Source organism: Capra hircus, chromosome 22, assembly GCF_001704415.2.
Source record: "Capra hircus breed San Clemente chromosome 22, ASM170441v1, whole genome shotgun sequence".
Lineage (NCBI taxonomy): Eukaryota > Metazoa > Chordata > Mammalia > Artiodactyla > Bovidae > Capra > Capra hircus.
Genome location: NC_030829.1, coordinates 59,090,724 through 59,114,079, shown reverse-complemented (window position 1 = coordinate 59,114,079; position 23,356 = coordinate 59,090,724). Strand labels below are relative to the sequence as shown.

The 23,356-nt window shown below is 58.5% G+C and overlaps 2 protein-coding genes across 3 annotated transcripts in view; one reads left to right on the top strand and one right to left on the bottom strand.

The window, feature by feature from the left end:
- RAB7A (RAB7A, member RAS oncogene family) overlaps positions 1–9,724 on the top strand; it is a 45,223-nt gene extending 35,499 nt beyond the window's left edge. The window contains exons 3-6 of one of the 2 annotated variants that reach the window (XM_018066621.1): positions 1,098–1,224; positions 4,885–5,103; positions 6,442–6,570; positions 8,456–9,724. In XM_018066621.1, coding sequence (XP_017922110.1) covers positions 1,098–1,224; positions 4,885–5,103; positions 6,442–6,570; positions 8,456–8,551 — 571 coding nt within the window. In that variant the 3' untranslated portion in view covers positions 8,552–9,724. 2 annotated transcript variants of the gene reach the window in all.
- HMCES (5-hydroxymethylcytosine (hmC) binding, ES cell-specific) lies at positions 8,638–23,256 on the bottom strand. Its single transcript, XM_018066686.1, has 10 exons — positions 23,207–23,256; positions 22,775–22,980; positions 17,523–17,666; positions 16,732–16,857; positions 14,881–15,062; positions 12,090–12,282; positions 11,014–11,121; positions 10,662–10,932; positions 9,783–9,926; positions 8,638–8,795 (listed from the first exon to the last, which is right to left on the bottom strand). The coding sequence occupies exons 2-10, from the start codon at positions 22,955–22,957 to the stop codon at positions 8,638–8,640; spliced, it is 1,509 nt and encodes a 502-aa protein (XP_017922175.1). The 5' UTR covers positions 22,958–22,980; positions 23,207–23,256.

The window sequence follows — 23,356 nt, the reverse complement described above, 5'->3', positions numbered from 1 at the left end:
GCCGCGGGCCCGCGCTGGCTGCATCCGCACATCCACACACACGCTCCGTCCATCTCTGCTCTCCCTCGCCCGCCTCCCGCGCTCACCCTCTCGGTTCCTCTGCTCCACTGTCAGGATTGAAAGTGCTGCTTTTCGGCCCGTTTCCTGGACTTGCCTGAAGACAGACTTCCTGTCGTCTTCTGCTGGAGATTCGGGCGCAGATGGCCGGGTGGGGAACACTGCCCTGGGCTGTCCTCCCAGGTCCTCTGTGGGTGAAGCGAGTGTTTGCCTTTGTGGAAAGGAAGGTGTTGCCGCCCTGTCCTGCTGCCTCGTCACCCGAAGAGTCACCCCGGTCTCTTGCTGAGTTATCTTACTGAAACACCCCTCTGGGGAGCCTGCTTTGGTGGATTCCAATTTGGCGGAATATTGGTGCTTTTTCTGCTTCAGATTTTAAACTTGGTTTGGGCTTCCCTCACAGCTCAGTCGGTAAAGAATCTGCCTGCAATGCAGGAGACCCGGGTTCAGTTCCTGGGTCGGGAAGATCCCCTGGAGAAGGAAATGGCTATCCACTCTAGTAATTCTTGCCTGGAAAATGCCACGGACAGAGGAGCTTGTCGGGCTACAGTCCACGGGGTTGCAAGAGTCGGACACGACTTAGCGACTAAACCAACAGCAGCAGGCTGGCTGCCTGGTGTGAATGTCTGCTGGGAGCCAGTGGGTGCCTCTGGCCACTACTCTCTTGGACTGAATAACCACCACTAGACGGAGAGACCCAAGATGGCAGAGACACTTCGGGACAAGTGCAGGGATCTTACTGCTGGAGCTTCTTTTAGAAGGAGAGCATTTGCCAGCCCCCTTTTGGAAGGAGAGAAATGGAAACACTAGGCTCTACCAGCTGTACCAGAGCTCAGGAGTGCTTCTCCGGACCTGACCCCTGCCGGTAGCCCACGTCCGTCCCTGGTGGGCGCGCATCACCACTGGGTGAACTGGAGGCTTCCCCCGCACTGGGAGGGGCGGGCCTTGTTCTCCTGCGAGACAGACAGTCCTTCCAGATGGCACACGTCAGAGTCGGTGTGCGATGCCGGCCGGCCTGACTTGTGGTTTTTCTCCCATTTCAGAGTCGGGAAGACCTCGCTTATGAACCAGTACGTGAACAAGAAGTTCAGTAACCAGTACAAAGCCACGATAGGCGCGGACTTCCTGACGAAGGAGGTGATGGTGGACGACAGGCTCGTGACCATGCAGGTGAGCGGCGCCCCGCCCCCGCCCCGCCCCGCCTCTGTCCTGGCGCCGCCCTCCCTGTCAGACCTCACGGCCATGCTCACAGGCAGCTCGCCTCCAGCGGCCTGCCAGACGCAGCACGGGACACCCGGGGCGTCCTCAGCACCGCGAGGCACACCAGCAGTTTCCCTTTTTTTCCCAAAGTTCGAATCTAACTGGCCTCCCTGGGCTTTGCTGTTGTGGTTCAGTTTCCTGCTGCGAAGCTGGCCGCTTCCGGTTCCTGCCTTGTGTCTCCAAAACGTCCAAGTCGTCCCTTTCCCAGCACCCTCGCCTGTGCTGAGGCTGAAGAATCCTTGCCTCTCTCCTGGGCTCTCGTGGCAGCCGTTCTAGTGGTCTTCTTGGCTTCTAGTCTTCTGCGCTTCACGGCCCTGTAGGTTGTGTTTCTGTTCAGCCAGCCTGGCTTCTTCATGTAGCAGCTTAATCTGATTTCAGGGGCTTCCCTTTCAACACTTGGGAAAAACACGGTTCCTTCACTTGGCTCCTTAAGAGGGGCTTCCCTGGAGGTCCAATGGTTCTGACCACACGTACACTGCCGGGGCCTGGGCTTGATCGCTGGGGAGGAGCTGAGCTCCCACCAGCCTCGCATGCGCTCCCTCGGGGCCCTGCTGGCCAGGCCCTCCGCCCCAGCTTCTGGCATCCTGCAGCACCAGCTCTCAGCCCAGGCGTTGTGTTCGGAAGCCCCGCCTCCACAGCAGTTGAGCCTTGCTCTCTGCCCTGAGTGCTGTCTTGGGGAGACCACGCTGTGTGGTCCTGGCTGACACCTGGCTTGCTGAGACTTCTGGGCGTTTCGGGCTGTGGCGGGGGCGTGTCCCGTGCTCCTGGGCCATGCACTCGTCCAGGTGAGGGCGACGTGGCTCCCACCCCACCGCGCCAGACACAGCGGCGGGCGGGGGTGGGCAGGTTCCACGGTGCAGACCTCCAGCTGTACGGTAAACAGGTGGTGGGGTGTGGGGTGCTCTCCAGGTGGCAGAATTGTAAGCGCTGGCTGGTGGCGGAGCTCGGGGGGTGTGAACATACAAAGCCGCAGGCAGCACAGCCGGAAGACGCGGCGCTGCAGCCTCAGGCCGCGCGCGGCTAGAGCTTGAATGAGCCCCGCTGGAGAGGACAGACCTCGACGGCAGCGGGGAGGAGCGGGGGCTGGCGGGAGCTCGGGCCCTGCCGCGGCCCGGGCTCTGCCGAAGCCGAGAAAATGGGCTGCACAGGCAAAGCCCAGGTTAGGCTCAGCAGAGGGAACAGGGAGCTTCAGGATGAGCTGAGCAGATCACCTCAGAGAGAACCGGCACGCAGAAACCAGGACCCTCAGAGCGCTTGGCGAGAGGAGACGGGGGCAGGGACAGCAGGTGGACAGGTGAGCTCTCGGCCTTGTGGCCGGGCGCTGCGTCCAGGTCCTGGGCTCAGATGCTGCCTGAAGACCCCCGTGTCCCGGAGCAGGAGCCGACGGACAGCGGTGGCTCTCACAACCACAAGGGCTTGCAGAAGGGAGGCCCAGCCCCTGCAGGCTGGGTGCCAGTCTGATGACGCCCCACAAGCTCAGATCTTAAGGGTTTCCTGAAGTCAGTGCACCCGCCGAGAACCCAGCAGAGTCTGGAAACTGTGCGAGAGAAAGTGTGTGGTCCTCAGGCTGGAACAGAAGGCTGGTGCTCAGGCTTCTGCAGCCAGCTGAAAAGACGGAAGTAAATGGAAACACCATCTCCGGACAAAGGCATCCTCGTTCCGGGTCTTGAGGAATCCTTCCCTGTTTTTATGGGCCTTCAGCAGCATGCCGAAAAAAGAGAGATGATTCCCAGGAGGCAACACGGTGAAGACCAGTGGAAACCTCCCTGGCAGTTCAGAGTGGTTTTTGTATTTAAAGACATCAAGCCATCTCGTCTGTCTGTGGAGAAGCTAAGCAGGTGGCGAGGGTCAGTAGGGCTGCTGAAAATGGAACACGGTAACCCAGAATGACAAGTTAGAGAGTGTGTAGCAGGTGGGATACAGCAGACGCGGGCGGAAGGGAAGCGGAGTGGTGGGAACATCGGAAGCAGGCCTCGGTGAGCAGCTCAGGCTTTTCATCGTCTCAGAAGAGCAGGGAGGCCAAGGTGCGTACTTGCTAGGAAGTTTTCACGGTGGATGCGGTACCAATCCACGGATTCAGGGAAGCCCACGTTCCAAGAGGAATGAGTTAAGACGACTGGAAAAACCTTCTTGAAAGAAAAACCTTTTCGAGACAAACTTGGAACCAGGGAGAGGAGCAAGAACGGCCGGGAAGCGCGGCGGCGAGGCTGCTCGAGGCTGCAGCGGGCCCGGCGGCTACGGCTTGTTCTCCGGGCTGCCTGCTCTGCCCCCGAGGCGCCCGGCTGTGAGGAGGAGGGCGCACCTCCCTCGACTCCGTGCAGAGCGCCTCAGAGGCGCGCTGTAGGCAGTGGCGCAGGTCCGCGATACGGTTGCAGCTTGCTGGAGTGACAGAAACAGGAGCCCCCTAGCACAGCCCTGTGCCACTGGGCTGTCCCCGCCTGGGCTCGCTCCCTCCGGGCAGACATTCGTCCGGTTTTGTGCAGGAGGCCGTCCTCCCTGACCGGGCGTCCGTGTGGCCCCGGTAGGTTGGCATGTTCCGCAAGCGCTGTGGGTCTCAGGAGGCCAGGCCGGCTGCGTGGAGTCTGGGCCGCTTCCTGCAGAGGCTGGTTCATTCGAGGAGACGGGTGGCTCAGCCTACACTCCATGTTGATCTGAAGCCTAGCCCTGGCGTCCCGGCCGGTGCTGTGGATGTAGCTTTCACTTGGGTTGTGAGGATGGTTCAGCGTCTCATGCTTCCTGAAGCTGAGTGCTTTCCTGCAGACAGACAGACAGACAGACAGACAGACAGACAGTCCAGCAGGTGGCGACTGCTGTCAGCTGGAGGTAACTGCGTGCCTTCTGCCCCGGCCCTGGGGCCTGTCCTGGGAACACTGGCTGTCCCTCCCGGCGACCCGGGCCCTGCCGGGGTCTGGGGCATCCAGGAGGTGCACTCTGCATCCCTGCCCGGCGGGGCAGAGCATGATGGGAAGCTCTGAGAGCTGGGTGCCGCTGTGCGTTGTTGGTCAGCACCTGCCCTCCGTGCTGAGTCCTCAGCCTTTCCCTTCGTCTCTCTCGCCCTCCCCTTCCCCTCCTCACACAGTGCTTTCTTTGTCTCTCGAGATATGATAAAAAGGCTTTTTTTAAAGTAAGTGTTACAGACAGTTAGATACACATACGTGAGCAAATGTACAGTTTGGGAGTTCCGGGCTGCCCTGGCAGTTAGGGTCTGTGCTTTCATTGCTGAGGGCCCAGGTCCCTGACTGGGGAACTCCAACCCTGCCAGCCTCACGGTGTAGCCAAACAAAAGTAAGCGTGCCCTGAGCAGACGCCTGCTTCGGGGAGCCCCCGAGCGCGGAGCCTAGGGTCACAGAGCAGCTCTTCTGTACACACCTCCCTGTGTGGCCTCCCCCTGGATCAGGACCCACAGTTTTGAGCGTCTCCGGGCTTCGGGCGTGTGCACCCAGTTGCTGTCGGTCAGCGTGCTCCACGCACTCCCCGAGTCCTGAGGTGCTCGTCTCGGGGTGGCCCTGGCGTCCCCCGCACCCCCCGTCCTGGGCTGCGCCCCCAGGAGTGATGGTGTGTTTTGGGCAGATCTGGGACACGGCGGGACAGGAGCGGTTCCAGTCCCTGGGCGTGGCCTTCTACAGAGGCGCCGACTGCTGTGTCCTGGTGTTCGACGTGACCGCCCCCAACACGTTCAAGACCCTTGACAGCTGGAGAGACGAGTTTCTCATCCAGGCCAGTCCCCGGGACCCCGAGAACTTCCCCTTCGTCGTGCTGGGAAACAAGATTGACCTCGAAAACAGACAGGTGTGTGCTGGCGATGGCGGGGTCCTTGGTGGGGGGCTGCCTTTCAAAGGGGGCAGCGCCAGTGTTCAGATTTGACTGGTAAAGAACCGTGTGCCCCGAGGATCACCCATCTTTCTGTCTGCCTGTGACCCCTGCAAGGGAAGGGTACAACTAACAAGGGGGCCCCTGGCCGCCCTTGGGTGGGGCCCGGCTTCCTGGGAGCAGAGCAGGGTGCGTGTGCGGGGTCGGGGCGCCCCGTGGAGTGGCCCCCTGCCAGCCCTCCTGGCTCCAGTCCGGGCTTGACCTCTGGGCCCCGTGGGACCTCAGTCTCCTGGCCGTGGGGCCCCAGAGGGCCTGCCCAGCGCCCTGCTCTCTCGCCTGGGCCGCCTGTTCTGAGGTACCCTGTGCACATGGAGGGTCTGTGCTGAGCGCCTCGTGGCTCTGGGGGTGCACAGGGGCGCCATCTTCAGGCCGGCTGCCCCTGGGGACTAGGGCCCAGGAGGCCCTCTGAGACCCCCACACCACCCGCACAGCCGTGACTCGGGCTTGTGGGCGCCTCTGCTGCTGACCCTGGGGGAGGGTTCGGTTGCCGTCAGCTGTCGTCCTCCCGCAGCAGGGCCCCCCCAGATCCCGCGGGTCGGGAGGTGCTTTGGGCTTTGAGTAAAACTGCTCTGGCTTCCTTTCCAGTAGCATCTCTCTGGGGAATGTAGACAGAGATATTGTTAAGTGTAGCCGAGTTTTCCTGGTGGCTCAGACGGTAAAGCGTCTGCTTACAATGCGGGAGACCCGGGTTCAATCCCTGGGTCGGGAAGGTCCTCTGGAGAAGGAAATGGCAGCCCACTCCAGTACTCTTGCCTGGAAAATCCCATGGACGGAGGAGCCTGGTAGGCTACAGCCTATGGGATTGCAGAGTCGGACACGACTGACCGACTTCATTCACTCACTCATCGCTGAGTTTATTTTTGACCAGTTGGCTCTTTCCTAAGTGAACTGGTTCTTCTCTTGTTCCTGAAAACAGGCTCGGTGGGGAGTCAGGAAACAGGATGTGGCTGGGTTGGGGGCTCTGGGGCCTGGGTGTGTGATCAGGCCAGGGGTCCAGGCAGGTGTGCTGAGCGGTCACAGGAGGGGCTGGAGACCTGTCCTGGGCCGGAGGGGAGGCACTTCCTCCCGAGCTGGCTGCCGCCTCCCTTCACAAGCTGCCTCCAGGTGCAGCTCGGGGTCGGAGGCTGAGAGGGGAAAGCCCCACGGTACTGAGCTTAGCTGGCGAGGGGCGGGTGGGCGGTGGCCAGCAGGGGTCCCGGGGGTTCTTCCGCTGGGATGCCTGCTCTTCCTGGCACCTGCACCCTGCCTCCCCTTCAGGTGGCCGCCAAGCGGGCTCAGGCCTGGTGCTACAGCAAAAACAACATCCCCTACTTCGAGACCAGCGCCAAGGAGGCCATCAACGTGGAGCAGGCCTTCCAGACGATCGCCCGGAACGCGCTCAAGCAGGTGGGTGTCCGGGGACGGAGCCCGGGCCTGGCCGCCTTGGCCCGCACCTTCTCTCCCCACGGGCTTTCTGTGCAGCCAGAGGTGGTGGCGGGCCTTTGAGAGCGGCCCCGTCCCGCCGTGTGTAAGTCAGCTCCGCGGGGGCACACACCGAGGCTGCCTCGTGTGGGGCCGCCCCGCTCGGTGTGCTCCTCCTGTTTCAAGATACACTTGAGTTGGAGGCCCAGCTCTGCTGCCTGTCTTGGGATCTGGTCTGGTTTTTAAATCCTATCTGAGCTGTACAATGAGATTGCCCGCTTTCAGGGCGTTTGTGAAGATTCAGTGAGGTGCACCAACTTTGGGAATTATCCTAAACGATCCTCATAAAGGTTAACCCAAAAGGCTCTAGGAGTCGTCTTTCTTAGGTAAGGTTCTCCTGCGTTTTCTCTGTGGTGTTTATTCAGATGGTCCCCCTCCCCACCACATACCAGCGGCATCCTGTTGGCCGGTGCCGGGTGAGGGCTCCTCTGACCCCACAGCGGCAGGGCAGTGCTTTCCTCCCTGAACACTCCTGCCCCTAGAGCTCGAGTCGCGGGAGGAAGACTGTCCGACTGGTAAGGGGGCCCCTGGCTGTCCCTGGGGACAGTGGTGACCCTCAGTCCCAGCACCGCGGTGGCATCACTGGCGCAGCGCCCATGCTCTGCAGAGGGGCCCCTGCAGCCCTCACCTGGGCCTCGGCCGTGCGCAGAGGTGGGGCTGAGCTGTGTGTGGTGGGCCTCCTTCTCAGCCTCTCTGGCCACAGTGAAGAACCTGCTGGTGGGTGTGTGTTCCCTCTGTGGAGCCCGCTCCCCCGCATCGTGCTCTCCCTGCGCCGGGCCCCGCCTGCAGCCCGCGTGCTCCCTGCGCGGCCGTCCCGACCTCACGGCCTCTCCCCTCGCTAGTCGAGGCTTTCCTCTTGGCTCTGTTCGGTTCGTCATCCATTTGAACTAAGACTTTCACTCCAGGTGCAACTTTTTCCTCCTCCGTCCTCTCCCCACCACCTACCCCCACAAAAAATAAACCTTCCTGAGGTTCTAACTGTGTCAGCCAGCACCGGGCCCCGGACAGCGCCCACAGGCCGCGTGGCTCAAGGACACACTTATTTCCTGTCGGTTTCGGGGCCACAGGTCTGATCTCGCTGAGGCCTCCATTAAGATAGAAAGCAGATGAGCGCTGGTCAGGGCTTGGAGCAACAGGCGGGACAGGCCGCTGCTGCTGGAGCCGGCTCGCCTCCGGGGCCGGGAAGGGCCTGATGGCTTGGGCCTGTGAGCAGACCAGGCCACAGGGGCACACGCTCAGCCCTCAGGGAGCGAGACCGCCTTAAACTACAGGTAGTCCTGGGCGTGGCCGCTTGCACAGCACTTGTGACCGGAGTGGTTTCCCCAGAGGGCCTCGGCCCACGGGTGCTCCGCGTCTAAGGCACAGGTGAATTCTCTTCCCTAGGAAGCAGGGAGCTGCCCCTGGCTGGAAACGCTAATTCAGCCCAAGTCCCCGTGAAGTGACCCCAGGCCCTGTCCTGTGGGCCCCACACTGAGCGAGTTGTCCTGGGCGGGCCTGGCATGTGCAGCCTTGGGGGCAGGCTCTTCTGAAGGCCTGGAAGAGACAACAGACCTGGGTTCAGAGAGGGGCGCGCAGGGCGAGCTCGCGGGGTCTGTGAGGGCTGGGGCCCCAGACCCTGTCCTTGTCAGGCACTGGCAGAAGCTCCCAGAGCGGGCACCTGCGGGTGGAGGGCGCCAGCCTATCCCTCCTGCCCCTGCCCCACAGCGTCCCTCGTTGCCCGCCTGGCCCCTCCACTGTGGGGCCCGCCCCCCTACACCGCAGGACGTGCAGCCACCCTGGGCCCGCGGTCACCGCCTCTCTCCCTGCCCAGGAAACGGAAGTGGAGCTGTACAACGAGTTCCCCGAGCCCATCAAACTGGACAAGAATGACCGCCCCAAGGCCTCGGCCGAGAGCTGCAGCTGCTGAAGAGGCAGAGAGCAGAGCACACAGTCCTCCGCGACCGAGAACACACGTGCAGGCCTTCTTCCACGAGCCCCTCCTCCCACAGACAGTCATCTCTCGCCCAGCTGCCCGGAGAGCCCAGCACACCGCCGACCCCCGCACACGCCCCACAGACCCACCGCCCGCCCCGCGGGCTCCACGGCAGCAGCAAGGCCGGAGGCGCACACCCACCTGGGTGGAGTCTGCGCTGGAAGCTTCCTTTTGTCCACTGGAGAGAGAACTGTTTACAGTTAATCTGTGTCTAATTAGTTCTGATTTTTTTAACCGTCTTGTGGTCTTTTTACCCACCCCCTCCTGTGAAGGCCACCACGTGGGAAGGCTGGTGCCCTGCGCTCCATCACAGGCTCACACCCAGTCTGATCAGGCTGAGTTTTGTATGTATCTGTTAATGCTTGTTACTTTTAACTAATCAGATCTTTTTACAGTATCCATTTATTATGTAATGCTTCGTAGAAAAGAATCTTATAGTACATGTTAATATATGCAACCAATTAAAATGTATAAATCAGTGTAAGAAATTCTTGGGTTATGTGTTTAAGTCCTGTGATGCAGGCCTAGAGGCAGAGGGCTGAACCCGGTCTGGACCGCCGCGTGTTCAGCATCTCAAGAGGTGAGAAGTCCAGCAGGAGGCAGTATTCTGTACAGTAGACACGAGAATCATGTACGCCTTTTATCAAAGACTTCAGAGCCAAAAAGCTTTGCATCTCTCCAGGGGGAGGCTGTCCAGTTCCCTCTGCATCTAAATTTTCCAAGAGGCGATTTGCATAATACTTTGGTGTGTGCAATGGAGAAACAGCTGTTTCACAAATTAAAACTCTCATTTTCCCTTTTTTTCTTTCCTGCTCCACACTTTTAAAACTCCCGTTAGATTCGCATCCACGTCCAAGAGGGAGAGGAGGCCCTCCCAGACCTGTGCTAGCGACGGTACCTTTGTTCTAGACGGCGCTCCTCTCGGGGTGTGGCGTCCTCGGTGAGCACACCTTCCCCAGCCCCGACTCCCCAGTGTAGCCCGCGGCCCCCCCACACTGTAGCCTGCTTCACAGAGCTCCCCTCTGAGGGCCTGTGTCCCCGGGTGTGGGCCAGGTTCTTCTGTAAAGAGACGAACGTGATGCCAATAAAATGTACCAAGAACAAAGATCGTCTGTCTTCGCCCCATCTTTTCCTCCAGGCCTGGGCTCATGCTGGTCGCCCTCACAGCGCTTTCTCTCGAGCAGCAGCTGCCGGCACAGTCTGCGGGCCTCCTCCGTCCAGCCGCTCAGCACCGGCCCCTGGTGTATGCGTCTGTGTTTCTGATCACAGTTGGGCGGGGGGAGGGGACCCCGGCTGGAGAGCGCTGTCCCTGCAGAGGCGGGGCCGTGAGCAGCGAGCGTGAGCGGCCTTTGGGTTTTCGGTGGTTTAACCCACGTGGTCGCTGACACGCGGCCCTTGTGTGTTTCTGGGTTTCTGACTCTTGACAGGACAGGAGGGTTTGGCAGCATGGCCCATGTTCCACACGGATGAGCCACGCTGGGACGGCAGGCGCCGTGAGGATCAGTGTTAGGAAACGGCCACGTGTTGGCCGGTGGGAGGGCGGAGGCTGGCAGACCGTGCCTGCGGCTCTACACGCCCCACTCCTCAGGTCCCCGGAGGGTTGCTTCCTCCGGCCGCTCTGGGCTCACCCCCTGGATGCTCAGGACCACCACAGCTCCCCCGTCAGGGGCACATGGCTCCCCGCACCCCAGCCCTGCCTCGTGGGCTGGGCGTGGGGGGCCCGGCGGCCTCCCCTGGTGCTGGGCGGCGGTGAGTGGACCCCGAGTGGCAGGTGATTCACAGACCAGGGTGTTGCCCTCTGGTCCTGACCGTGAACAAGGTGGGGACGTGGACTTGGACCTCTGACCTCAACCACCTCCTGAAACCAGTGACTATCGTTACAGTGACCCACCTTGTTTTTTAAATATTTAATAGTGCTATCACCATGCAAGTATTAAAGTCACCTTTAGACAGTGAAAAGGTAAGCCAAAAGTAGGAGAAGCTATTTGCAGATCACGTATCTTTCAGAGACCTTGTGTCTACAACATGAAAAGTAATAACTTACAATCAGAAAACAAACTTGAAATGGGCAAAAGACTAGAATTAAACATAGGCCGCTTGGCCACAGGCTCTTCCTCCTGACCCCGCTTCAGCCATCGCTCCAGGAGGCTGGCGCTGCCTCTCTTGGGGGTTACTGGGCTCTTCTGCAGGAACTGGCTGGACCACTGGGGCGCATCTGACTCTGCCTTTTGGGGTGTTTTGGGCTCTTCCTTTTTGGGTGACTTCGTGGCCAGCCACTGCAGCATCTTCTGGCTGCTGGCACTCACCTTGAGCTCCTAGGAGAAAGCAGCAGCAGCTCAGACCCCCAGCTCGAGCTCCCGGGAAAGTGGGGAAGACGCGCTGCGTGAGGGACCGACCTGGGCACGAGGAGGGGAGCAGGGTGGGTTCCCAGGGCCGGAAGGGAGAGGGGGCAGCTCGTGGTGGGCGAGACCGGCCACAGAAGATAGCGGGCAGGCTCTCCAAACCTGGGCAGAGGAGGAAGCAAGCGCAGGAGAAAGAGCGTCACTTGGCCTGAGCAGGCCGTGCAGGGAGCAAGCTGGAGGGCGAGCAGCCCTCAGACAGAGGCTGGGCGAGAGGGGCCTGCTGCCCCCTGCGCCCGAGCCCAGCACAGGATGCCAGCTCTCCAGAGCGCGAATTCTGCAGAGAAGACCGTGGCAAACGTGGGGCTGGGTCTGGTGCAAAATGAGTATCTACAGTTGCATTTTTTGAGAGACAGGTAATGAAAAGCGCTACCGGGGATACAAGGCTTTGAGAGAACCGAGAGAAAAAGGCTGATGCTGACTGTGAGTGTGAAAACGTAAGAGGCTTTGAGGGAGACGGGGCGGGGGCCGTGGTTCCGGCTGTCGCGTCCTCTGGCCCCGGAGGAGCAGCTGCCGCCCCCACGCCTCACCCCAGGTGTCGGCGGGGCCAACTGCTGCTCTGGGGCTTATCACCCAGGCCTCTTGTCTGTCCACCTTCCTTTCAAAATACAGCCCCGCGATCCCCGCCAACCCTAAGCGCTGTGCTCTCCACAGGAACGCTCGTCTCCTGAAGGAGAACAAGGACTGAAATCCCCCCATCCTGGAGCTGGGGAAGCAGAGAGAACAGACGGAGACACAGCTCCCATTCGGCTGGCAAGAGACAGTTCTGGTCAGGGCCCCTCTGTCCTTTTCACAGTCACCCTCCAGAGGAGTGCTCAAAGGGGGCTTATCAGACCCACCCGAGCAGCCTCATGAAGTCACAGAAGGCCCGGCCCAGCCTGAACACCGACAGGCATGCGCTGGGCCGACCCGCAGCCCGCTGAGGGTCACACCCTGGGCCGCCTTGCTGTGCACGGGGGGATGAACTGTGGGTGCTTTGGATTCAGTGTCTGGCGGTAAAGGTCCCAGTGTGCACGGAGAGGGCCCTTGAAGCAGGCGGAGCTCGGCAGGGACAGTGGGCGTCCGGGCCCTACCTTTCCGGCCAGCAGGTGGAGCGGGAACAGACACTCGGGAGTGTTGTTCCAGGAGCTGTTCACCACGGACGACACCGGGTGGAAGGCGATGTTCTCCGTGGGGCCGATCAACTTCAGAGCTTCCTGAGCTGAGACCTCACCAAAGTCCAGCCACTTAGAGACCGCCTCCTCACCATCCAGTATGGCAGGCATCCTGGGGGGTGAGCGCAAGACAGGGGTCGGGGGCACCGGGGGGGGGTCTAGTCAGCTGAGGCACAGGCTGCCCCCCTCTCCACGCCTGCACCCTGCACGCTGTCCCGTGCCCCTGGGAACAACAGGGCATGGAGCTCAGCACAGCAGAGCCAGCTCAGAGTGTGGTGGCGAAGACCGTGCCCGGTGCTGCAAGTGGGTGCCCTCCCGCACAAACGCTGCAGAGTGGCGACCTTTACGGCGCCCCGGCCTAGACTCCAAGGGGAAACGGAGCCTGGGAAACCTGTCTGTCATGAAGACCCCAGCCTTCCCACCCACGTCAGGCTTATGTAAGGAAGAGTTATTTATAACTCTGCCCGAAAGGCAACCGAAATGCAACTGTGACTGAAATGGCTCAGAAAAGTGAAGAGGCCGCCCCAGACGGCTCCCGGTACCCACAAGGCGTTAGGAAAGGAGCTCTTGGTTAGCTTCCAATTTTATGCTCTAGGCCAGTGCAAAGCATGTACACACTTCATTGGGAGATGGTACGGCTGAATTTAGGAGAGAAATGCGTGACTGTTACTTTTAATAATTATTGTTGCTTCAACAAATTAAACACATACTTGCTTTACTATTTTATTTTTTGGCTGCACCACACAGCTTGTAGGATCTCAGTTTCTCAGCAGTGGCGGCATGGAGTCCTAACCGCCGGCCTGCCAGGGAATCTTCCCAGGATATACTTTTAAGCAGTATTTTTAACCCTCTGCCATCTAGACGTCCAATGGATGGCACCTTCGCACTGAATCACAACTTCATCGGCAGTACTTGGCAGCAGTTCACTTTTCTTAACTGTCTAAGACAGTGGAACAGAATCTCAGATTTGATGAAGTAGGACTTTATTTTAAGGTGAATTAGCAAAACCAGAACTATTATATTCCAGGAAAGCATCATTTCAGACAGAATGCTTAGGACAAAGGGGTTAAAATAGATAACCCAATATGTGCCGTACTGGATTCTTCTCAGCAAAACATCATAAAATTACCCCTGAGGGCACTGAGACCTGGCAAAAATCCTGAAATCATCACACAAGTATGTCAGTTCTGCTAATGCTTGTTTTTAAAATGAAAACTTATTCCAGTGGGATTGGCTGTTAGACAGCAATTTAAGCATAATGCAGATTTTGCATTTGCTTATACACAGTTTCATCTGTGAGGAAACCCAATGTGAACACAGAACGCGTCACGCTGCTGAGCTGAACCTTGTAAGGGCACGGAGCCCGCGCCTCAGACGCTGCCGGCCGCCTCGGCTCAGCGCACGGCCTCCTCCAAAGTGGCGGTCTGCTCTCGCTTTGCCTTGTAAACGCTTCTGTTCAAAACCTGCTCATTCAACACCTCAAACATGTCTAAGCTTCCTGGCTCAGACATTCCAAGCAGTGCACGAAAACGGAAAACGTGTAAGTCTTGGGGAGAAGGGTGAAATAATAATAAACCATCTTGAAAGCCAGACTTCCCAGGTGGCTCAGTGGTAAAGAATCCACCTGCCAGGGCAGGAAACGTAGGTTTGATCCCCGGGCTGGGAAGATCCCCTGGAGAAGGAAATGGCAGCCCACTCGGTACTCTTGCCTGGGAAATCCCGTGGACAGAGGAGCCTGGCGGGTTACAGTCCACGGAGTCGCAAAGAGCCGGACACGACAGACTAAACGACGCTCCTGAAAGCAGGGAGAGAGCACGTGGTATCTCCCGGGCAACAGGCACACAGGACCCACAGCAGCGAGGGGGCTGGAGAAAGGAATAGCCACGGCCGGGACAGGTGCCAGCAGCGTGGAGAGGCGCACCGACCAGGCTCCAAGGGACAGACGCGGCGGGAAGGTTTCTCAGTATGCCGATAAAGCCAAACAGTGAAAAAAAGGCGGCCTTTCCCACAAAGAGAACGGCTGTCTGTACACAAAGAGCGCGGGGGGCCAGGGTGGGGGGGCGCCTCTCAGGCCCCTGACGGCGGTCTGCGCGGCTCCAGGCGGGACGCTGAAGCTAACTGGGGGAGGCGGCCCATCGCCTCAGAACGATCGGTTCTGATTAAATATGTATCCACTATGAAGGCCAGCCTCGGAGGAACAACAGTTCAAAGGCAGAAGAACACACCCCAGGGTTTAAGACCGGAAAAGACAATCACTCCGCATCACCTTCCTCCCACCACGTCACAGTAAGTCACGAACTGCGACTCCTCCAGCACAAGCTGACCTCGGGCCCTTCTGCCACGCTTACTGTAGCTTCCTCGTGCTTCTCAGCCACGGAATGCACGCATCTGTAGCACGGGTTCTATTAGATTCCTGTTATCTTTTTAACTGGGTCACTGACAGAATGTTTAAGTGTTGTCCCCTTATTCCCACTTTTCTGTAAGTTCCCTGGATTTCACTGCAGTTTTGCATAGCGTGGCAACTTCCAGGAACGGGTGTCATGTTGGCCTCACGCAGACTGTACCTGTATCTTGTGAATCAGGCTTAGTTTCCGACTCTCTAAATCTGCGCATGCAGAAGCTCTGAATTCCGAAAGCTGCTTGTTTAAACCCAAAGACGACAACCCCTGCCCTGAGCCCCTCTGAACGCAGGCGCGGGCGTGTGGCTTGCCTGTTATGGATGTCGCTCATGACTCTGCAGGAGTCCACCGTGATGATGCTGTAGGAATAGAGGCAGTCTCCTCCCGCCGGGGGCTCCCAGCAGTCAAAGATGCCAGCCATCGTCAGCGGCCTCCAGTTGTCCCAGACCTTCTCCCAGTCCTCGGGGCTGGACACAGCGCCCACCTGCTCGGACTGGAAGCAAACCCATGGCAGATCAGGCAGTCCACGGCCGCCCTCCCCTGCAGGCGACACCACGGCCATCATCTCAGCACGGAGGCCCTGGACCCGCCGTCAGAGGACAGAGGCTTGGTGGCAGAGCCTCCCCGAGGCAGTAGATTTATGGCCCCGGAATGCTTTCAGCATACGGTCTAACACCTCCCGTGGGCACTCAGGCCTTAAGGGGTCTGGAGCCTCACTCCAGCTTTCACGCCCAAGGGGAACTTGCGACCCGCCCAGCTGTCTGTAAACAAAGCCTTCGGGTCAGGGAAGTAACCTTCCTCTTCCTGCCCGAAAGGTCTTTTCTGCCTGAGCTCAACGTACTAACTCCCACCTGCCTTCAAGATTCAGTTCCCAGCTTCCAAAGGCTGGAGAGTCGCCTCCAGCCTCCCCCTTGACAAGAACAGGTAGAGACTCTCCATAACCGTAACTTTCCTTAAACTCATCAGAGAACGCAGGCCATAGGGCAGCCACTTAGCCTCAACTGTAAAGCAAAGACAGGGTCATCCAAAGGGAGAGGAGACCCTACTGTGGGCTTCCCAGTGGTGACAGGAGGCACACGAGGCCTCCTTTATGCAGCAGCTAGCTAAGCGTTCAGATAAAACGACCATCCAGCTGCTCTCTGCAGAGCGCGGGCTTGCCCGAGAGGGCTGCAGGCATCCGCACCAGCCTCCGCGGGTGCTCACGAGACAGACAGGGCCGGGGGACAGAGGAAGACTCCCTGCCCGGCGTGTCCAGGTGCTTGGGGACAGCAAGAAGCCTCACCCCGCCCTTCTCCTCCAAGGAGCACCAAGCTTAAGGAGCCAGGGGAGAAGGGATAAAGCTTGTCAAGGGAAGCCCCGCTAAGGCTGCAAAAGGGCGACAGGAACAGCTCTCTGCTCCCCTGGGGAGCAGCAGGCTCACGAGCTTTCTCGAGAGCTGGGGCCACAGTTCCGCTTAAGATGAGGCTGAACCGGGACAGCAGACAGCGCTCTGCAGCCTCTGTGGACGAGCAGGCCCCGGGTGACGGGCAGCAGCAGGTGCTTGGGGAGAGCGTCCTGAGGGCTTCAAAGCGCGGGGAGCAGGGCTCTTGAGGGAAACCCTCCGGAAAACCAACCCTCACCCTGAACACAGGGCAACACCAGACAAACAGCTGAAGCGTCTGGTGTGCAACGAAACCCAAGTCCAGCCCAGCTCCCGGCAACACCAACGGAGCCTAAGGGCAGACACACGTGTCCACGTCCAGCGACAAATATGAGCCGCCTCAGTCTCTCTCCTACCTCCTGTGTCTGGCAACCAGTGAAAAAAAATCTAAGATATACACAACAGCCAGATGGCCAAGGAACTAAGATACACCGAGATCAACAGGACCAGACTCGGGAGTGAAGAAGAAGCAAGAGCGAACTTGAAAACAAACCAGGAAGAACGGCCCCGACTGAGACGCAGGGAAAAGAATGAAGTTTATGAAACACCTGGGAGCTCGGGACCGCGTCACACCGGTCACACGTGTGTAACAAGACTCCCAGAAAGAAGAAATGATGGGACAGAAGGGAAATCTGAATAGACAATTTACGGCTGAGAGTTAAAAAAAACACAGGAAAGACACCCAACCGAATGTCCGAAAAGCCCGCGAGCCAGACGGAGGGCGCGCCGCCGCCGCCGCTACCTGCTCGGTCCCGATCTGCGGGAAATAGATGAAGTAGGGCTGCCGATGGTTCGAGGCCTGCCGTCGCTGCCACTCGTAGAAGCCGTCCGCCAAGACGACACAGCGTCTCCCCTTGACCAGAGGCACCTGGGGGAAAGCACGGGAGACCTCAGGGCGGCAGCTCCTCTGCACCTCGCGCTTCCCAGGTGGGAAGGCGCACGCACACGGGTGTTGGAAAGATTAAGTAACGTGCCCAAGAGGACAGAGGCGCGGCGGAGCCAGTCTCCCAAGCTGGCCGCCCCCACAGCGAGCCCCACCCAGCAGGATTCACAAGCGATGAGGTCCCCTCCCTCAGTGACCTCAGGCTGGCTCGGTATAAACCAAGGAACACAGCAGAGGTGATGCTTGGGACTTAGGCAGGGCCATAAAGCCCCGCAGCTGTGCCCACTCGCTGGAGGGTGGGCAGGATGCCGCATGAGATGCCTGACTGCCCACCCTCACGAGACACGTGGGCAGGCCTCCCACTGTCCCTGCATCCCAGCTGAGGGCGGGACACGTGGGTTAGAAGCCACCTGGACCACCAGCTGTCCTGCGACGCGAGCGCTACACAAGAACCTCTGGTTGGGTACCACGTGTCCAGCTGGGCCCGGCAGCCCACAGTTGAGTGGGAGGAAAAGCCCCGCTCTGTCCACCGGGGCACAGAGAACAGCACTCTACAGCGCCGAGCAGGACACAGCCTGGAGCTGCTTGGCAGGCGTCCAAGGCGCCGCAGCTCTGTGCGCCCGCCCGCCGGCACGCACGCCTTCTCCCACCTTGAAGGACCGCTTCTCCATGATGGTGTCGCTGCGGCAGTTGCTGGTGTTGATCTGCAGCTTGGCAGGGTCCTCTTCCCTGAACCAGAAGGGGACCAAGCCCCAACGCATGGTCGCAATGATCCGCTCGGACGGGTCCGCGTCCTGCCACGAGAAAGGGCGCGGTGCAGCAAGGAGACGGGAGGAGGGCACGGCCAGCCCCTCCGGCGCTCTCGCCTGGAGAGCCCCGGGGACAGAGGGGCCTGGCGGGCCACAGCCCAAGGGGTCGCGAGAGTCGGACACGCCTGAGCGGCCTAGCCACCACCGCCACCAGTGCCGAAACGCAGAGGCGGCGGCTGTGGACAGGGAGAGCTCCTGCCAGCAGTTCTGAAGACTTCTTTCTCACGACGTGCGTGGCTGGCGCTCTCAGGCAGCCGTGCTTATCAGGACGGTGACATTCTGCCCGGGGGGTGGGGGGTACAAAGAGGTTCAGCTCCTGTAAGCTCGGAGTCAGTGCCGGCCACAGGAGAGACAGGCTCTGAGGCCCTGCACCTCACGTGGCCCAGCTCTGACAAGGCACACACGACAGGCATCCCACGGAAGGTCCGTGCGAAGACGGGGACACACCGAAGACGTGCCCCATGCCTTGTGAGGCCACACAGACGCTGAGCGACACGGAGCGAGGCGATGCCACGGGCTACGGCCCTGTTCGTGGTGCCACAGGCGTGCTGGGAAAGTTCAGCAGACAGTGATCTGTGAGAGGGGGCCAACGGTCAGCTCCTTGGGAGGGGCAGAAGGGGGATCGGGTGAGGGGGTTCTCGGGTTGGACCCCAAAAGAGGAACAGGACTGGGACAGAGAAGAGATGGGAGGAGGGACCAGAGGGGAAATCAGAGGCCGCGCCAAGACTGGGCAGGAAGCGGTTTCGTGCAGCAAGCATACAGCAAGCCTAGGATGCTATTTTTAGGAGGCCCGTTCACAGGGCTGGCCCTCAAGCAGCATGTGAGAGCTTGGCTTTGGAGAGCGCCCCTCTTCCCCTAACTGACTGGGATGGCATCCTATGCCCGCTTCAGGCAGGAAACAGGTTCTTGCTGAGCACCGGCTTTCCTTCTGGGCGTCTGGGAGGCTGCTGCGTGCTGGGCAGAGCGCCCACGTGACCAGCGCCAGCACACCTGGGGCCTGTGTCTGACAGGTCTCTCTGGGCAGAAACGCTGCACACGAGTTACCACCTCTTTCACTGCTGGAGAAGGAACTTGCTCGGTGTGTCCCCCCCCAGGGAGGGAGAGCAGACTGTAAAGAAGCCTGGGCGTGAATTTCTCCGGATCTCTACTTGCTTCTCTTCGCCTGCTGATCCTACTGTGTATCCCTTCACCGTAATAAACCGTAGCCACGTTACATGCTGCTTCTAACCAACCTCCAAATGCGAGGGTAGTCTTGGGGCCCCCGCCCTGAACGTACGGTTGCTAAACTCTTCTGGGGTACCTGGCCCCCTGAGAATTTGACGAGACTGACGGATTGAAACGCACACACTGTTCTCTTGGTACACACGCTGGGCTGGCACAGGCTGAGCAGCGCATGCGTGCTGGGCTCTGCTGCAGTGGAACGGTGGGTCTGGGGAGAGAGGGGAGAGGCCTCTACACCAGATGCGCGCAGACTTCTCTCTGGAAGGCTGAATACTGAGTCTTGCCGACTTTGCAGACCCCACGGTCTCTGGCGCGTTAATAACCACTATGACGGGGCAGCGCAGCCCAGGCAGCAGGTAAACAGGCGCTGCTGTCCCAGAAAACTTCATGCAGGGAAATGACCAGAGGACCCTGGCTTTCTGCCTCCTGAGACCCTAGACTCCAGGGAAGAGACAAACCGTACCTGCAAGGCCTTGCCCTAATTCCTCACTGGTTAACGAAACAAAAAGGTGTTCTGAGTCACCAGAATGAAATCCACAGAGAGATGCTTCCTGCGTCCAATGAGCAGGTGGAGCTAAAACTGAGGAGATAGATGCCTGGCAGAGGGACAAGCAGGCTCTCTTGTGACGGGCCAGACAGTGGGCATCTGTGGCTTTCTGAGAAAAAAGCTTTCTGCTCTTGCCTGGAGAACCCCAGGGACGGGGGAGCCTGGCGGGCTGCTGTCTATGGGGCTGCACAGAGTCGGACATGACTGAAGCGCCTTAGCAACAGCGGCGGCAGAGCCCATACAGTCTCTGCTGCCACTCAGCTCAACTCTGGCACCCCTGGCATGTCAGAGCAGCCGAGAGCAAGTGAGCGTGGCTGCCTTCTGATAAAGCTGTTTTATAAACTCAGCGCACAGGACTCGATCGGAAGACCATGGTTTGCCGAGCTCTGGAATGAAGGCAGCAATAAGGCCTCTGTAAGAGGACCCTGGTTAGACATGTGGCAGGGAGTAGGCACACGCGTGGTAGTTTAATATTTTTCGAGGTTATGACTAAAAAGAATCTGCAAGATTTACATAAAGGTGACTGGTGAAGCCATGAGGATAAAATTTCTTAGAGTAAATCAACCATGGGATGAACCTGCGGGAGGTGGTGGGGGGGAGGGGGTGGAGAAAAAGGAAAAAGGAGAAATGAGAGGAAAGTGCAGTCCAAGAAAGAGTATCTAGAAAGGATGGCAGGATGAAAAGAGCTGAGAGCAAGGGGCTCCAAGAGCACAGGAAACCGTCTAATAGGATCTTAGGAGGCTTTCCCTTTTTGTTCCAAGCTAATGCATCACTGACTCCATGGACATGTGTTTGAGCAAACTCCAGGAGCTGGTGATGGACAGGGAGGCCTGGTGTGCTGCGGTCCATGGGGTCGCAAAGAGTCGGACACGACTGAGCGACTGAACTGAACTGAACGCCCCAACTGTGCTCTTCACAAGATCCTGTCTCATTTCTTTCAAAACCTTGCCTGTATTAACGAGCCAACCCCTCCCCTACACACCACAGAGGCCATGCTTGTCCCACACGCAGTCAGCTTTCGCAAAGTCACTTCGAACAGCAAGTCAGGGAAACCCAAGAGCTGCTCAGGGGAAATACAGAGCTAGGTGGCCAGGAGCCTGTAGTGACGTTTTCATTAACTGGTCCATATGCAACCGTGCCTTCTCTCTGTTTCTGTGCACCACATTCACTATTATGTGTTAGACTTTATTTAGCATATATTGTTGGTTCATTAATTTTGAATTCATGACCAACAGTCACAGTAACTCATGCCTGAGTGAAGCGTCTGACACACGATGTTCTCTGTAAGGCATGTTACCTCCTTCTGGATTTTAGGAATCCTCGCCTGCACTTTACCACTACGCCTGGAGACAATTTTAAACAGTGAGATCACCGGCAAAAAGCACAGAAATGCAAAAAAAAGCCAGCAATAAATAGACCTCAAGAAAGACACTTGTTTATAGTATAAAAGCCGAAACGAGAAGGTGGAGCTTTGACCTCAGCTGGGAACGTGTATTTGGGACGCAAATTTCACCACTCTATGAACACAAGGGACTCGAAAGCAACATGAGTATTATTTTGGGGGGTTCCAAAGTAGGCCAGTGATGCTGCTAAACAGTCTACAATGCAGACAGGTCAGCTCCCACAACAAACATTTCACTCAGGGTGTCAGCAGTGCCGAGGCTGGGAAACCGTCCTCTTAGAAATTCCACGCATCGCCTTTTAACTTGAGTCGTTCACTCGACAACTGTAAACCAAACCCAGGTAAGGGGCTGCCCCACGGGGGGGACATGATGAATAGAAAGTACTTCTAAGCCAAAATGCTGAGAATACTGCTCAGTATTACTCATCTTCTCCTCTGCCCTCTCGGACCTGTGATCAGAACAGCCGGTGGCACTGGGGTTGGACAGGAAGAAGGGGAAGTAGGGTGCAAATCGGCGGTTTCAAATGCAAATATTACAATCTGAACAGCGCCGGTCTTTATGATGTGGATTAACAAGCTGAAATGGTTCTATTTGGCTTTACGATTCCACAATTTTTCATTTTCACATAAACGAAAACTATTTATCAAAGTCAGGAAATCCTAGCGATCTTTATAAAATTTATGAGAGAGGTGATGTCAAAACACGACATCAGGAAATGTGCAGCACTCACAGGCGAGGAGGGCTGTGTGTGTTCCGGAGCCCCACCGTCCCATTCCTGGTTCCAGGAAGCATCACCGGAGCGGAAGCGTGGACTGGGCCTTCGTATCAGCTGCCCCTCACCAACTGGGCAACCTGGGACCCCTCACAGTCTTTCTGCACTTCTGTCTTGACACCTGTTAAGTCTGCTTCCAGCTAACACTCACTGGATAATGAGGTGGTACAAAGAGAACCGTGGCTAAACACTGAGACGCCGCATACAGTCGGTCCTTGTCTCCAGACTACGCTTTCTTCTGAAATGTTTTATTTTTTCCTTTCCCAGTCAAGGTTTCCCATAGTATTTATTTTGATTTTCTGCTCATTAAAAAGGTTTTTTAGTTTCAATAGGGAAGTATGCGCCAACTAAAAATGGCTCGAGTAACTATTTCATGTAAATGGCTTCACTCAACCAAAAAAATCAGTTATCTCATATGTTGATTTCAAAATATGATCTTCCTAACGTAAAGATGAACCTGTTGACTACCACATAAACACAACACTTCTGAAGAGCACGCAACAGGGACTTCCCTGGGGGCCCAGTGGCTAAGACTCTGTGCTTCCACTACCGGGGGCACAGGCTCAGCCCCTGGTCACTGAACACTCTCCCTACATGCTGCTTGGTGGGGCCTAAAACGTGAAAAAGGAAAAAGTGAGCAACAGGGCTTCAAGCAACTTCGTGAAGTGTCTCATGCATTACGGACCAAACTGAAGAAGGAAACAAGCAGGATTTTAAAACATATCAAAGATATTCAAAATATCTAAGACATGGAGAAACGATCACTCTCCAGAATGAAGCACTTCTACTACACTGCATGTATACAGACACTCCCCCCGCTTCTCTCTCAGGAGATAAAGCAAGGAAGCAAAACATTATAAATTACTGACCACTCCAGGACGATAGATGTCGATTCTAGAAACACAAGAAAGCAATTAAACTCTGGCATACCAGACCGAACACCTCTGTTCCTGGCTTCAGTTAAAGATAAAGCAAGCAGAAAGGGCAGAAGCTTCAGCGTTCAAGAAACGTCAGAGGTGTTGTAGGCCAGAGTTAGCGCTGCGCTAAGCCTAGAGAGTCTGACAAGCTGCACTCCTGAGGGGCATAGCGATCCCCTTGCTCCTTTTTTCCTTTAAGATCCCTAAATGACCCAGATCAGGTCGGCGCTCACCTTCTCCAGGTGCAGCCGGGACAGCAGCACCGGGCTGCTGGACCGCGGGCTCTTGTTGTACGAGGGGCAGTACCGGTCGGGGTCCCTCCACTCCGGGAGCCGCTGGTGGCCCTGCCGGTCCCGGTAGGCGCAGGCCCGGGCCAGGACCTCCTTGGGCAGGTGGCAGGACGTCCGGCCGCACATCCTCGGCGCCCACACCGCGGGCCCTGCGCGCGGGGACGGAAGGAGTCGGACTCGGGCCTCGCCCCAGGCGGCCCGCCTCTCCCCAGCCCCAGCCCCGGCCCGCGCGCCCGGCTCCCGGGGACGCCGCCCGCCTCGCGGCCCGGCCCGGCCCGGCTCGCCGACAGAAGGGAGCCCGCCCCGCCTGGGCCGCCTCCCGCCCAGCCGCGCCGCCGCCCCCAGCCCCGCTCCGCCCGCTCCAGGACCGCTGACCCTGAGAGCCCAGCGCCGCCGCCGCCCGCGCCCGCGCCCGCGCCCGCCGCCCGCAGCTCACCGGTCGCTCTTGCGCGCCCGCGCCTGGCCCCGCCCCCACGGCCGCCCCCCCCCCCCCCCCCCCCCCCCCGCCGCCTGGCCCCGCCCCCA